Raw genomic sequence first — 16,392 nt, forward strand, 5'->3', positions numbered from 1 at the left:
GTGCGTGTGTGAGAGTTCCTCAAGCTGCAGGCATTGCTTGACGGGATAATTCTGTGGCCCCGGGACTCTGTGTGCCACAGGTTGGGATCCATTGCTGTGCCTCTAGCGTGTATCTTTACTCTCCCAAGTGCTTGCTGCTGGTGCGTTGGCTTCTATTTTAGGGTTCTTGTGCCTTGTGAATCTTGCCTGTAGCATGCTGCTGCTCTCCTCTCTGGAGGGCTCTCAGGTATCCTTCCAGACGAGCTGAAATCCCTCTCCTGAGAAGCCTTCCCTGGCTCCGCAGGCAGTTCGCTGCCTCCCCTTCACACAGCTGACTCTCATACCCCTCCAGACAGTGCCTGGTACGTGGCCTTGTCCACAAGGACCGTGTGTCTCAGGAGCAGCCCAGGCCAGGACTGTCGGTGCCGGGCACGTTGGTAATAAGTGAATGACGTTGAAGTATCTCTAGAGTAAAAGGTTGCTTCAGAGAGTAGAGAAGGGACCTTTCAGAAGGTAGAGTGGAGGTGAAGGCTTGGACGCTGTGAACACACTTCAGGTCAGAGGTCGGGGAAGGGCGTGGCATGCCCCAGAGCAGAGCTGGTGGAGAGGGGAAGGAGAGGTGCCTGCAGATGACTGGAAGGCTGGCTGCCGTCAGATCAGGAGGTGTCTGACAGACAGTGCCTGGCATTTGTCTTCTCCTTTAGGCAGTTGGGATGATCTCTGAAGGCTTGGAGTCTGAAGAGCAGCAGGGCCAGATCTGGGCTTTAGAAGGGTAATCCTTGTGCCTGTAGAAGAGAAGAAACTGGTGACAAAGCGGTCCCTTAGAAGGTGTTTCCAACAGTCTGTGCAAGAGGTGAGGGCCTGGCCGGGGAGTGGGGGGACAGGGATCATAGGGCAGCCAAGCTCGAGGAATGGAACTGAGGATGTCTAGTGACCAAAAGAAGGTGGGAGCGGGTGGCAGGGTGACGGGACGTCACGAGAGAGGCGAGGAGGCAAGAGGAGTTCAGTGTGGGCAGTAGTGAATTCAGGACCCTGCAGAATACCCTCGAGGTTAAAATTAGGTCCTGGGAATTCCATCTATAGGGGCTTGCAGGCAGATGGGAAAACGAGGCAAGCCCAGGAGATTCAGGAACTAGTAAAGGACTTGGCAGCCCTGGGCATAAATTGTGGGGACAGGCAATCAAGGCTGAGGCGGGCTGCTGGGTGGTTCTGCTGGAGACCGCCGCTCTGCCTCTCTCACACATAATTCCTTTAGAGATGTTTTTGCCAAGGCATGTTTTGTGCTGGAAGAATGATGAAAGATGGTTTTGTTTCTTAACAGGGAACTGAATTATTTGTCACTAAAACAGCCATTTCTCATGAAGCAGTCAAATCAGTCACAGCCATGCAGCTTCCCTCGGAATTTTGAGTTCCTCACAGCAGTTTGTTAAAAACAGATTCGTGACAGAATTTGTGCTAGTGCAAAATACCTCATACCCAACCCTTCAGGTGGCGGTCGGGGTCTGAGGAACATGAACAGCCCACGTTTCCCTGCAGAGACAGACTCAGAGCAGAAGCCCATGTGGTGCTTGAGCGTTTGGTACACTTGGCTTTTATAATACTTTCCTGTCCTGTTAGTCACCTCTGCTTGATCATGTAAACCTGGGTCAGTCGGTTAGGCATGCTTGGTTACAGAGAGCTGCAAATCTCTTCTCGCTCTAATTCATTTATTATGGAAACCTTGTCAATATAGAATTTTAATAGTAGAGCTCATTGTTTGAAATATTCATTATCAAGGTAACTTGCTTTTGGGGGAACACACTGATGTTAACTTACAATGCTCAGTTCCCACTGTTTTTTATTGGGCAGAGTGTTAACTAACCCTTCAGACACTTTGCTGCAGGAGTAATGAAGTTATTTGACAACAGCGACACTGCTTCATACCTCTACTATGCAGTTTAAGATCTGTGGTTTGTAAGTCAATGCTGCCATTTAAAGGGTGTGGCTTTTTCCTGGAAAAGAGTTTAATAAAATTTACAGAAACAATATGCCAATGCCAGAATTGATCCGACTGGCTTTTCTCTTTGTAAAGAGGTTCTTATTAGCTCTCCTGTGAGCAGAGAGAAGCCCTCCTGTGCTGCAAGTCCAGGGCTCCAGCTCATGGTACTTACTGAGATGGAAATTCATCATGGAACTGTGATTGTGATAACGTTGCTCTGCAGGGTAATTACTATGAATTCCTGCCAGTCCACAGAATGTATTGAAAGAGAGCTTCTGCAAATAGATTTGGGGAGACAGTCTTACATATTCACTTGGCATTAATCAATTTTTTTCTTGGACCAAACCAGAAAACAAAATACTATTTTCTTAGAAAGTAGGTAATTTTATATACATTTGTATATAAATGAGTATACACATTTGAGTTACGAAAATTTTCTCACGGAAAGCAGATTTGACTCAACCGATATAGCGTCTGCCTACCACATAGGAGGTCCAGGGTTCAAACCCAGGGCCTCCTGACCCATGTGGCAAGCTGGCGAATGCGCAGTGCTGATGCACGTAGGAGTACTGTGCCACTCAGGGGTGTCCCCCACATAGGGGAGCCCCATGCTCAGAAAAAGCACATCCAGCCCAGGAGTGGTGCCACACATACAGAGAGCTGACTCAGCAAGATAATGCAACAAAAAGAGACATGGGGAGAGAAATAAAAAATAAATCTTTAAAAAAAAAAGGAAATTTTCTCATGAATTGAGCTAGAAGGGTAATCTTCTTAAACAAACAAACTAACCTTTTACTATGCTATATGCCTCTTTAATTGTTTAATATATGTAGGATCTTCTTAGCTTCTCACCTGGGCTGTGAACTCTTGAAAAAGAGAGAAGTGCTTCTTCTGCTTTTGGGTTCCTCCTAATTCCTGTCATGGCGTTAGATCTATAATGGACCATTACATAGTAAATCTGTTTTGGCTATAACTCAAGCAAAGTGAAAAATTCACGTTTACGGTTCAGTTTGGAACCACATTATAGTTGCACCTATTTATCTGTGCATGCTCATCCTTGTAAATATGGTGTACTAGGGTTCTTCTGCGATATCACTTGTAGAACAATATTTGAAACTCATGATTTAATTGACGTATTGTAAAGAGGCTTTTGCTAATTGATTCCGAAGGAACAGTTGGGCTCAACAGGGTTGTGCTCCTATGACATTTCTGACAATATTATTTGCATGGATACTTCACTAATGTAGTAACAGCAATGTCATTATTTGCTGTGTATTCCCTGTAAATTAGTAGATAAATTTGAAAAACCCAAGCTATAGAGTAATTATTTCTTTTTTTTTAAAGGTCTCATCAGAAAATTGAAGACTCCGAAGAAACGAGTGATGAAATCCTCGCTCGTCTTACGTCCGCGGTAAGGCCACTGCAGTTTTCCTGCGTAGGGCTGCAGAAATAATGAGGCCTGGGTCTTTGAAGGGAGGTGGGTTAGGTAGTGACACGGAGAGGCAGCCTCTTGCTGGCCATTGTGGGAGGCCCAGAGCAAGCCACGGCAAAAGAGACAACAGCAGTGCCTTTGTGGGCCTGAGGCAACCTCCCCTGTGAGATCTTAGATATTCCTGGTGGAAAGTTCATGGAAGCTTAGTGGAAGCGTAGTATCTGACTTTTTCAATGCAGTATGATTTAACCTAAAATTGTGACCTGTGTTTCATTAGGGAAAAAAAAATATCACCTCAGAAGCTGTCTTAGGTCAAGATGTTGATTCACCACCACTCCATTCACTGTCCGCCTGCCCGGCCCGGCCCCCAGCTGGCTACTGGGCCTTTCTTTTCTTCTCTTTCATTCTTTTTTCTTTTATTGTGGCAACATATATAACATTAACGTTTCCCATTTTAACCACTTTCAAGCGTACAATTCAGTGACGTTAATTACATTCACAATGTTGTGATGCCATCACCACCATCCCATTACCAAAACTTTTCCAAACAGAAATTCTGTACCCATTACAGAATGGGTATCAACTTCTTATTCCACCTCCTCCCCACCCTTGATAACTTGTAATCTACTGTCTCCATGACTTTGAACATTCTACTTATTTCTTATAATTGAACCACACAATATCTCTCCTTTTGTGCCTGGCTTATTCACTCAACATGATGTCATCAAGGTTCATCAATGTTATATCATGCATCAGAACGCATTCCTTTTTATTGCTGAATAATACTCCATTGTATGTACATACACATTTTTTATCTATCTGTTGATAAACTCTTGGGTTGCTTCTATCTTTTGAAATTGTGAATAATGTTGCTATGGTATACAAATATCTTTTAGAGTTTCTCCTCCCAGTTCTTTTGTGCATATGCCTAGAAGTGGGACTGCCAGGTCATATGGTAATTCTAAGTTTAACATTTTTGAGGAATCTCAAAACTGTTTTCTACAGTGGTTGCACCATTTTATATTCCCATCACCAACATATGAGGGTTTCTGTTTCTCTGCATCCCCACCAACATTTGTTATTTTCCATATTAGCTCTCTTAGTCTGTCAGGAATGCTATGACAAATATCACACAATGAGTTGGGTTGAATGACAGGGATTTATTGTCTTGTGAATTTGGAGGCTACAAGTCCAAAATCAAGTCTTGTCAGAGCTTGCTTTCTCCAAATCTGTCATGTTCTGGCAGTCTTCTGTCACATGGTGACCACTTTCTGCTTGTGTCTGTTCCTCTGATTTCTGTTTACGTCTGGCTTCTGTTAACTTCTGGCTTACCTTGCATTCGATCAAACAAGCATTATACTGACTTCTGGCATTTACTGACTGACTGGATCTGAATTTCCTTTGTTTGTAAGGATTCCAATCATTTGGATTAAGGCTTACCCTGTTTTTAATTTTACTTTAACTAAATAGGATCCTTGAGGATACTGTTCACAAGGGGGTTCACACTATACCCTGACTCACCTTGGCATATCCAAAGATACTGTTTCCAAATGGGTTCTCACCCACACAAATGTGGTTTAAGACTTGAGCCTGCTTTTTGTGTGGTCTATGACTCAATCTCCAACATTAGCCATTCTTGTGCATATGAAGTAGTATCTCATTGTGGCTTTGTTTGCATCTCCCTAGTAGCTAGTGATGTTGAGTATCTTTTCATGTGCTTATTGATCATTTGTATTATGTTCTGTGGAGAAATGTCTTTTCAAGTCCTTTGCTTGTTGTTTAATTGGGTTGTTGAATTGTAGGAGTTCTTTATATATTATGGATTTTTAATATATATATATATATTATGGATCTTAAACCCTTACAGACATATGGTTTCCAAATATTTTCTCCTATCCTATTGGTGGTATTTTCATTTTCTTGGTACAATCCTTTGATAGCCCAGAGTTTTTTACTTTGATGGCATCCAGTTTATTTTTTCTTCCATTGTTCATGCTTTCAGTGAAAAGTCTAAGAATCCATTCCCTAAAACTAGGCCCTGAAGCTATTTCCCTTTATTTTCTTCTAATGGTTTTATGGTTTTAGTTATTATATTCATGTTGCACTAGTCTGCCAAAAGGCTGCCAATGCAAAGTACCAGAAATTGTTTGACTTTTATAAAGGGTATTTATACTTGGGGCAAAAGCTCACAGTTACAAGGCCATTAAAAGTCCAGCTCACAGAAGTCAGCTGCCATGTGGCAAAGCAAGATGGCTGCCAATCTTTGGCCAGGTTTCAGCCTTCTCCTCCAGGCTCACTCTTTCCTCTTGAGCTCCTTGGGCCCAGCCTTTTGAGGTTTCATACTTAAGTGATTCTGTAGTCTTCTCTTTCCTGGCATAGGGCTTGTTTCTTCCCAGGCCTTCTATATCAGTCTTGGTCATTCTGCTCTCTTCCTGATTTCAGCTGTAAGCTATCAGGCAAAATGGTTCGTCTCTCCCCAAGGCCTCAGCTCCCCAGAACCTTCTCCTTTCTGTTACATGGAAGGATAAAAATATGACAGAGCTCTCTCTTCCTATGTGTCTGTCTGTGTGAGTGTCCATTTATATCAAACCCAGCTAAGGGCGGGGACTCAACCTGAGTCAGGCCCACTGAAGGAGTTGGATCAAAAGCCCTAGGTAATCTAATCAAAGGCTCCTTAACTGAATTTAATGCAATCAAAGGATAGCACACCCAGAAGAATAGATTAGTGTACAAACAGAATCTTTTTCTTTTTGGGATTCATAAAATAATCTCAAACTGCCATATGTGTCATTGATCCATTTTGAGTTGGTTTCTGGATATGATGAGAGATAGAGATCAAACTTCAGTCTTTTGCCTGTGGATATCCAGTTTTCCACCATTTTGATATAGAGACTATTCTTTCCCCATTGAGTGGACATGGCACTCTTGTTGAAATCAATTGGCCAAAGAAGAATGGGTTTAATTTTGAGCCTTCAATTCTATTCCATTAGTCTGTATGTTTGTCCTGTGCCAGTTCTACATTGCTTTGATTATTCAAGCATTGTAATAAGTTTTGAAATTTGGAAATGTGAGGCTTTCCAACTTTGTTCTTCTTTTTTCAAGATGTTTTTGGCTATTTGGGGTCCCTCCCATATCTCCATATGAATTTTATGATTTTTTCATTTTTGAAAAGAAGGCAGTTAGAATTTTTATTGGGATTGCATTGAATGGTAAATAGCTTTAGGTTGGATTGATATCTTAATGTTGTTAAATCTTCTAATCCATGAACATGGGCTATCTTTACATTTATTTAGGTCTTCTTTAATTTCTCTCAGCAATGGTTTATAGATTTCCATGTACAAGTATTTTACATCCTTAGTTAAATGTGTCCCTAGATATTTTATTCTTTTAGTTGCTATTATAAATGTTATTGTTCCCTTGATTTCTTTTTGGAATTTTTCATTGCAAGACGTAGTTTTTAATGTACTATCATATCAGTCAGGGTTCTCTAGAGAATCTGAACCAACAGGATGTGTATGTGTGTGTGTATATATAAATAAATATATGTATGCACCCAGAGAGAGATTTATTTTAAGGAACTGGCTCACACAGTTGTGGGGGCTCACAAGTCCAAAATCCATAGGGAAGACCAGCAGGCTGAAAACTCACACATGAGATGATGTAGTAGTCTTGAGGCAGAATTTCTTCTTTCCTAGGAAGTCTCCATTTTTTGCTCTTAAGACCTTCAACTGATTGGATGAGGCTCACCCACATTATTAAGGGTAATCTCCTATACTTAAATTCAATTGATTATAGATGTTTGTGACATCTACAAAGTACCTTCACAGCAGTATCTAAGCTAGTGTTTGACTAAGCAAGTGGACTCTATAGCCTAGCCAAGTTGGCAAATCAAATTAACCATCACAACTATATTGAAATATTTTCTTTGTGCTTTTTAAGCCACTAAACAGACTTGTTAATTGCCTCGTTGGTTGAAAGAAAACCCATGTTGTTCTTCAAAGAAAAAAGCTGACTGCTGTCTCTAATTTTTGAGGTCCAGTTTTTTATAGGCTCTAACAACCCTGTGTCACAAAACCTATATCTGTTATTTTGCTGTTTTAGAAACATTTTCAGCCTTTCAAAAGATTCTTTAGCTATACTTTAACTGTATTATTAGACTGGTAGTTGCTGAAAATCATGTTGGATTTAGTTATGTAGGTAGAAATTGGTTTTGCACCAGGTTTTGTAAACCAGTTCTCAGTTTCTGGGCATGGCTTGAAAGTGGAAAGATGCCTTTCCTACTCCTCTGGAAGTGGTTTATAATTTTTTTTTTGCTAAATATGGAGATCAGTGGTATAAAACTTTGTGTGAAATGGAATCTTTACAGCATGTTATGAAAAAAAAATTTAATATGACTCTTACAGTTTTAAATATTGACCAATGAGAAGTGACTATTGTATGGATAATCATAGGAACCATCTGTTGAAAGAGCACTCACTATGAACCAGATACTATGTTAAGTACTCTGTGTGTACAAATACATCCTACTCTTTCTGGTAAACATCACAATAGCCCAAAGAAGCAGATTTGAAAGCTTTTACAAATCTTTTACAGATATGAAAGCTTATAGAGGTTAAGTAACTTTTCCAAGGTCACAAAGCAGGAAGCAAACAAAAGCCAGGATCTGAGCTCAGAATTTTCTGTCTCCTAATCATGTTCTCTTAATGAATATGTTCATTTTTCATAATATAATATAGTTATTGGGATAGTTTCAGAAGTTAAGATTTAGTTCCCACATCTATACCAGGAAGACAAGTCAGGTACATTTAGAAAGTTAATATAAAGCAATAAGAATTTGATCACCACCAGTTGTGTAGATAGCAAATCAAGAGCAGTAACAGAAAGCTTCATTGAGGAGTCTGAATTTGAACCACCACTGAGGTAGTCAGGATTTGAATAAGTGAAGATGGGGAGGATGTGTATTCTTGCTATGGGGCTTATCATGGGCTGGTGCAGGAATGAGAAAAGCACATTGGAAAAATAGTGATTATACTCATCTGGTTAGAGAAGGTCCTTCCTTGTTAACAAAATGGGAAGATTTTTTGAATCACAGTGTAACATGAAGTAGATGTTTAAGAGTTGAGTTTGAGGTAGGAAGACTGGTTGGGAAACTGATGAAAACATAGATTATGGTGGTTTTTGTGAGAACCAAAAGAGAGATGGGTTCAAAAAGGAGCACAAAGAAATTTAAAAAAAAATCAGTAGGACTTGTAAAGGATGAGTCACGTGATTAAAGTTCTGAACTTGCATGAATGTGATGATGCTGTTAGGAAATTGAATGGAATATTTGGAACAAGAAATTATTTTAGGGGTTAGGAGAGGACATACTGAGTTTGAAGGGATAAGACCAACTAGAAATATTCAGGAAACATCTGTAGACATAAGTCTGGAGCTGAGAGGTCAGCGCTAAAGCGAAGAGAATCAATCACAGAGAGATTGTAGATCGAAGAACAGCTTGAAAGATGGAGTTGTGAGAAACACTCAATGGAAGCATGCTATAGGGAGGTCAGAGACGAGTCAGAGGAAGTGAAAACAGCTGAATGGTTTAGGTCATGATAAGCCAAAGCTAGGAGGACCTCAGCAATGGGGGGATGGACGGCCAAGTGCTTACTCTAGGTTTGGTTGAAGTGATCTCCCTGGAACTATCCCCCCAAGCTAAAAGAATGAATAAATTGAGTGGAGATATTGGAGTGGTGGTCAAGGATGCAGACAAAGGTCAGAAGAGAAATTTCTGTCTCTTCAGTTGATACCTAATCAACCCAGAATAGTGGAAATATCCCTGTACTGAAGTTGAGGACCTTGACTCTTATTTCTTTCAATAGTGTGACCAAGGCCAAATTGAGGATGTTGAACCAGTCACTAAGGTCCCTTCAAGTTCAAAAATTCCATTGTTCATTCTACAAGCATTATTAAGGACTGTTGTGCTTATTTACCTCTTCACAATGTAGTTGTTCTAGCTGGCAGTGGTGTAGAAACTTTGTTATCTAGGTGTTAGCACCATGCAGACAGTTCTCATATACAAGGCCCCTAAACAGGATATAGAAAATCAAAAGTGGCATGTGGAATTCAGAATTGCTAATATATTCTTCAAGGGTTTGCATATTCTGGGGTTACTGCAAATAAGGCTTTAGTTTCCAGCAATGCAGTTTACTGTGCCCAAAAAAATAATTCATTTCTTTTTATTTGAGGTACTGGGGATTGAATCCAGGACCTCGTACGTTGGAAGCAGGCACTCAACCATGGAGCTACATCTGCTCCCCAATGAGCATTGGTTTTTTTGTTTGCTGGTTTGTTTGGTTGTTTTTTGGAGGTACTGGAGATTGAACCCAGGTCCTTATACCTGGGAAGCAGGTGCTCAACCACTTGAGCTACATCTGCTCGCCATTTCCTCATTTCTTAGCCCCAATAGTTTATTCCTAGACCCTTCTTAGGTTCATCAGGGAAAGGTGTTGCTTTAAACAATAACAACAAAAATCCCGAGAAGTCTATCCTAAAAGAAAATATGAGTGAGTTTGCATATTAAAAAAACAAGAGAAGACAGTGTATATGTGGAAATAAAAAATGTTTGTGTAATTAAGTCAGCTTTACAGTCATTAAATTTATACAAACTTGAGTGATTAAAATGTTCCAGCCATGTTTTTATTTAGTGATTTTCAGGGAAGAGCCACTCTCTCGAGTGCCTGACATACAAAACTCTAAATAATATGACTCTGTAAGAAGTTCTCAGCTTAAAGAAAAAGGATGTAGCCTATAACAGTCCATCCTAGAAAGCCTTCAAAAACACTCTTGGGATCATTATCTGGAAACAATTTGACTTTCCCTATTGTATACAGCCTTATGGCTTCTGCCTTAGCACCTTAACTTCCTTTCCAGTCTCTTCTGGTCCTGTGAATTTTAACTTGAAAACTTTTTTCTTTATTTACTATACGTCTTTGTTGGTACTACAAAATAAAGCTCATAGGCTAAGAAAGGCCTTTGAATGACACAACCTATCATTTCCTGTGATTGAAATTCTCAGCATTATTTTTTATTTTTAAGCATGAATCCTGCCAGGGTTCATGACAAAAGAATATTCAGAATTGCTAACATAGTCTTTATATATATGAATTACAATCTAAGGTCTGCTTGCTCAAAACTAAAGATAGGAAAAAGTTTACAGTAAAATAAATAATACTTTCAATTCTATAGTTCTTAAGGATGTAAAGTTAGGAAATAAGCTGAACTTTGAGCATTGTAAACAAGTACTTGGGAAGTGTCCAAAGTCTGGATATGGAAACTTGAACATCTTTAAAAAGGAGATAAAACTGATTCTAGAATTTTTTCTCATGCTTACTAAAGTCACTATCAGAAAGAAACCTATTAGCTATTTATATTTCCTTAGATTAAATTTTCATGATGGAAATCATAGAGATAAGAAAATACCACATCTTATCTGAGCTTGAGTAAGTTTGTGACTTTAATTTCCCTAGTCTAATCATCAAACCTCTGAAGTGATATGATAGGCTTAGTTGTGAATTTTGTATATTAGGTACCTGTTTCATTGGATGGTTACATTAGGGGCACTTATAAAAGGACAGGGGTTGTGTGGTAGGGTCATCTGTTCTCTTTGGTCCAATGATGTCAGCCCTCACTTGGATGGTGAATGAACAATTCTTTAAGCATCAGAAGAGCATAAACCATTAACAGGGCAGGACAGAGTCGGGTGGGAAGAGGGGTTGGGAGAAGGTATCATGAGAGAGTAATTAAAATTAAAAATCAGATGTTCGGAATTTAGGACCAATGACCAGTGTACCTGAGAACAAAATATAATATTCTGGGGCCATTTAACTAGGAATTCATATACTCTCTCACATTCCTTCTCAGAGCTGATTCGGTTTATCTTTTTTTTTTTCAGGAGGTACTGGGGATTTAACCTGGGTCCTCATACCTGAGAAGCAGGTGCTACACCTGCTCCATGAGTTTATCATTTTGATCAATTTCTGTTTCTTCCTTCATATGGTTCTGCTCCATCGCCTTGCTTATTTTCTTCAGTTCATCCAGCTTTAACTTAAAATATTTGCTTTTGATGCTTGTAGTTGTTTCTAAATTCCATCTCATAGGGTCTTCAAGGCATAAGTTACCACTTCATTGAGAAATAACGCTGAGCTAAAATCTTACATGTCAATTAAGCCCATGTTAAAAATGTTGGCAGTTGCCGTAAGTTCTAGGAGACCTGGAAGCAGATGAAGCTCCAAGAAGTTCCAAGAAGCAAACAGACATACTGGGATAGAATTTTTGGTGAAAGTGTTAGAGAATGAGAAACCTGCTGTGGAATTTCTTGTTGCATCTCTCTAGAGAAAAAGAGGTTATAAATAACTGCTGTACAATGTCAACCTCACAGAAATGTTTTTCCCTGCCTCATGCCCAGAGATTGTGACATAACTCCCTGCATTTTCACATTGCCTGTGAACTTGTTCTGTCATGCTTTCTAGTATTGTTTTTAGTAAACATCTTTTTCTTTTCCATCCAGTTTGTATCCTATTTTACAGGTAAAACTGATCCCATTTTATTCTCAATAACGAAGGCCTACACTTAACTTGGACCCCTGTCTCATTTTTCTCCCATGCCTTCTTTTCCTTAGATGGCATTCTCTTGGGAAATATTTGTTAAACAGCTTCAAGAAACTGAGTTTTACTGAACTACCAGTCTGTCCTGTGTTTCTAACAGCATGACACCATGGAATTCTGAAACCCCAAAATTTTCAATGTCTCTCTCTTCTCAGCTATCTCTATTCTTTAAAATTACCTTTTCTCATATTTTGCTTTTTCTCATTTTAAACTCCTTTCCTTCTTTGCCATGCTTAATCTTCAACCTGAAACTTTAAGCAATTTTTAGGGTGTTTGTTTCACAGGACTCTATTTACACCTTTCCTTAGTCCAGGAAGAATATGAAGTGACTAGGATTCCTCTAATTTGTCCTTCTTTATTAATTTTGTAACTTTAAATATGACTCATTGGAGAAATTCTCTTTTTGAACAGGTAGTATCTGAAGGTAACTGACAGCTTTTTTAAATTAGAAACTTCAGATTGTATCAGTTCAGGAAGCAGAAATAGCATGAGATTTGGTGCTGCATTCAGCTCACAATAGGTTGGATCAAAGGGAAGGCAACGCAGAAATAAAGGTAGAGACACAAGAGGGGAGACAAACCTGGGACCAGGGGACTCACATTGCATTTATTGGGAAACTACCAAGCAGCTGTTTGCCATCTGAACTGCAACATCATTTACAATAACGAGGAACAACTGCAACATCTACAATAGAACAGGTGTGACATTTACAATACGAAACAGGTAAGCCAGTTTCCCACAACAATTTGGGTTTTGCTGAGTCTTTAAAACACAGAATTTTAGAAATGTATTTGAGGTTGGATGCCCAGTTAAGCAAGGTCCAGGAGAAATCTTATCACTTAGGTGATTTTTACTTAGTAAGCATGAGGAGAATCCATCACATTGAGTTCATGGTGAGCCCAGCCAAGTGATGATTTCTACCATAATTAGAAATATGCTTTGAAAAACTCAAAAACACTGGTTTCCCTCCACTCTTCTTTCTAGGCTATCTGCCTCTTCCTTTCCGGGAAATGGAGAAACAGCGATAGTTCATCTCCTTTCCCTCAGTCTATCAGGGACTTGACAGGGTATGTCTATTCAGAGGATGAAAGTAAGTTACTCCCCCAGGAAATCATTAGCCCACTGTCTAGCTGACCAGGATGACAGAGATCTTGTTACCTTTGACTTCTTGTCAGTAGGGAGCATAGCGTTCACACATGGAATCTTGTGGCTGGCTACAACCCTTCCAGTGGCTTGAGATCTGCTATGTAATTTGGGAAAGAACCACTTAGATGGAGTTTTGGGAGAAATTCTCATGTGAGCCCTGAGAAGACCTGGTTTCCTGAAACATTAAAAAAGTAGAATGATTGCACATTTCTGGTATAGTATTACTTGTTCCTGTTGTTTATAAGGAGCCATGGGGCTTGTTAGTACCTCCCTTAGTAGCGTTATAGAAACCCTTATCCTACTAGAGTGTTCAAAGGGTTTGGGGCTGTTGATTGTAGGTCTCTAAGAACCTTTGGAGAACTGGTGTAAGCTCCTTCAGCTTCCCTCAGATAGGATCTCACAGTAATACGTGACAAAACCATGACTATCAATACCCAAACAGCTATACAGAATGGTATATTTCTGTAATTTGTAATTTAAAAATGCTTATATTTTCTATGTCTATTGAATACCAAAATTATTTTCATCCCAGGAATAGATCAGATACCATAATATGCATGTACACACACACATGCACACGTTCTTAAAATTAATACTGTCGTCATCCTTAATTCCAAACAAAAATGCTCCTATGATATTTTGAGTGTTTCCATAGTATCCCATTCCATGGATCTACATTGTCCCCTATTTTTGGACCTTGAGATTATGTTCAATCTTTTGATAATATAAACAAGAAAGAAGTGGACTTCTATGTGGGGAAATCTGAAGAAACTTGCTGACAAATGTTAATATATTAGCCTGCTGTTGATATAGGAAGAACAAGTGAGAAATGGGAAGAGACAAAGACTAGCTAATATGTATTGAGTGCTGACCTTGTACAGTACTTTGCTAATGCTTTCCATTCACTGTCACATTTCAGTCTCCCATCGCAGACTGTGTTATCATTCATGTTGGAGAAATAAAGCATTTGAGACAGGAAGTATTAATTTGAGTCTACATTAATTATAAAAAGTAACTATGTATGCCTAAAAGAAATTGTTTTCAATATTATTGTCTATTACAGCACGTAATATTCACTGAATGTGTCTTAGAAGTTTGGGTTTGGGATTTCATCATGGAATTCTCTTTTAAGGATTTTATGAAAGGAGGCCTACAAAGTATATTGCTGCATTCAGCACACAATAGGTTGGCTCGAAGGGAAGGCAATGCAGAAATAAAGGTAGAGGCACAAGAGGGGAGACAAACCTGGGATCAGGGGACTCATAGCTTCTGGAACTGAGAGCCTCAGCCCTAGTTTTCCCATGCCATTTATTGGGAAACGACCAAGCAGCTGTTTGCTATCTGAACTGCAACATCATTGACAATAACAGGGAACAATTGCAACATCTAACAACTGCTACATTTAACAGGTGTAACATTTACAATAACAAACAGGTAAGCCTGTTTCCCACAACAGTATATTAAATAGCAATTTAATTCTTTTAACTTATTAGAAATCACTAAATACTTGTAAACCTGACAGCATGGTTTAGCAGTTAAGAAATTTATTCAGATTGGTTCTTGGATGTCCTGGTTCCATTTTATGAGCTCCGAGGAAAGAAAAAACTATGGCTTGGTTCATGTCTTCAGGGAGCTTACTATCTACAGGTGGAGAGAAGACAATAAACAAATAACTATGCGAAAAGGTAGAATAAGGTATGTTTTATGGTGTGAGCACAGAGTGCTATAGAGATCAAAGGAGAAAGCCATTGTGTTGTGTTAAGGGAGACTGAAACTTTCCATGGAGGAAGGAGCCTTATGTGAGGTTTCAGATATCAGGATTAGAGGACGTAAATAGGGTGTAGCATGGTAAGCGGAAAGGACAGCATGAGCACAAAAGCCAGGAGACTGGATATATTTGAGGGTTGGTCATTATTTCCATTTGTGAGATGCATAAATGACAGTAATAAAGAATCCAGCAGAGTGAATTGTCAAGAGCCTATTTGATTTGGTAGATGGAAATAACCACCAAAGACCACTGAGAGGATTGGAATGTGCTGTAAGAAGCTTTGACATTTGTGTTGGATGGATTAGAGTGGAGAGAAGCAGGCTGCTTGGTTTCATGAGACTCATCTCACGGCTCAATTGAATCTCATTGTGTCTCCCCACCACAGGTGGGAGGCAGGGCTGGAGAAAGGAAAGTAGAAAATCAAGAGGAAATGTTGAAGAAGGAAATGCCAATCCTTTCCCCAGGCTTGGGTTAGGGGCAAGCAGATGCTTTGAACTGGATGAGAGAGTGAAACTCTGATACTAGACCTAACTGGACTTTTACATATCTACATGAAAACTGAGACTGAGCTGAGAAAGAGGAGAAAAGCTATGGACCAGTCAGAGCTTGTTCAAGGGAACAGTGGTGAGAAAGAGTATTTTCCGCTTTTCTGTTACAGATCCAGCTCATTTAACATGCCATTTATATGTATATTCTGAGTTTTATATTAGGGGTAGACACAGGTCGGTACAAAAGCCATTTTATTGGTTATTTTCTCTTAGTCTTATCCTTTCTCCCTTTTCTCTTCTGTTTATCTCTCCTTGTCGAATATATGCCCAAATCCCTTAATTGATAATAGAGCAGTAATCTCTTAAATGTCAAAACTTGCCAGGCCACAGCTGGTTAAGTTGATTGACATCTTTGAAATTTCAAAGGGAATTTCTGAAACTGAAGTTTGTCCTTCATATACATATAAATGCTTGAGTTCCATGGAAATCTAAGTTTATTTTTAAAGTAAACTGAATATACAAGCACACTGAGCTCTGGTCACAACTTCTCAATGAAACACTTGTCTCTTTTTATGCTAATTGCAATGGAAGGTGGGTTGCCAATGAGTTTATAATGTAGGTAGGAAGAGAGGGCTTAAACAGATGAAGCATTAAAGCAATTAATGGTAAGATATGCCCTTTCTTTTATTCTATCTTCTGTTTTATCATAAGCACAGTGATTGAGCAAGAATATTTTACTATGTGCAGAATATGTAACATTGGATAAATAGCACAGTAGTTCCTGAGTTTGCAAAGTGTATTTTGTCTTTGAAGACATATTTTATTAATTTAACTATCATGCAAAGCCATTGAAGAACAATTTATAATGTTGCAAATCAAGATATTTCGGGCTTACCAGAAAATGGATAAAATAACTTGATGCAAAAATTTTAAATGTAATGATGTAAATACAATAA

At 39.2% G+C, this 16,392-nt stretch overlaps 1 protein-coding gene across 4 annotated transcripts in view; it reads left to right on the forward strand.

The window, feature by feature from the left end:
* RAPGEF5 (Rap guanine nucleotide exchange factor 5) overlaps positions 1–16,392 on the forward strand; it is a 232,817-nt gene that overhangs the window by 62,849 nt on the left and 153,576 nt on the right. For all 4 annotated transcript variants that reach the window (XM_058296892.2, XM_004461331.5, XM_023589624.3 and 1 more), the window contains exon 6: positions 3,302–3,368. In XM_058296892.2, coding sequence (XP_058152875.1) covers positions 3,302–3,368 — 67 coding nt within the window. The remainder of the gene's footprint in view (positions 1–3,301; positions 3,369–16,392) is intronic.

This window comes from Dasypus novemcinctus, chromosome 5 (genome assembly GCF_030445035.2).
Source record: "Dasypus novemcinctus isolate mDasNov1 chromosome 5, mDasNov1.1.hap2, whole genome shotgun sequence".
Lineage (NCBI taxonomy): Eukaryota > Metazoa > Chordata > Mammalia > Cingulata > Dasypodidae > Dasypus > Dasypus novemcinctus.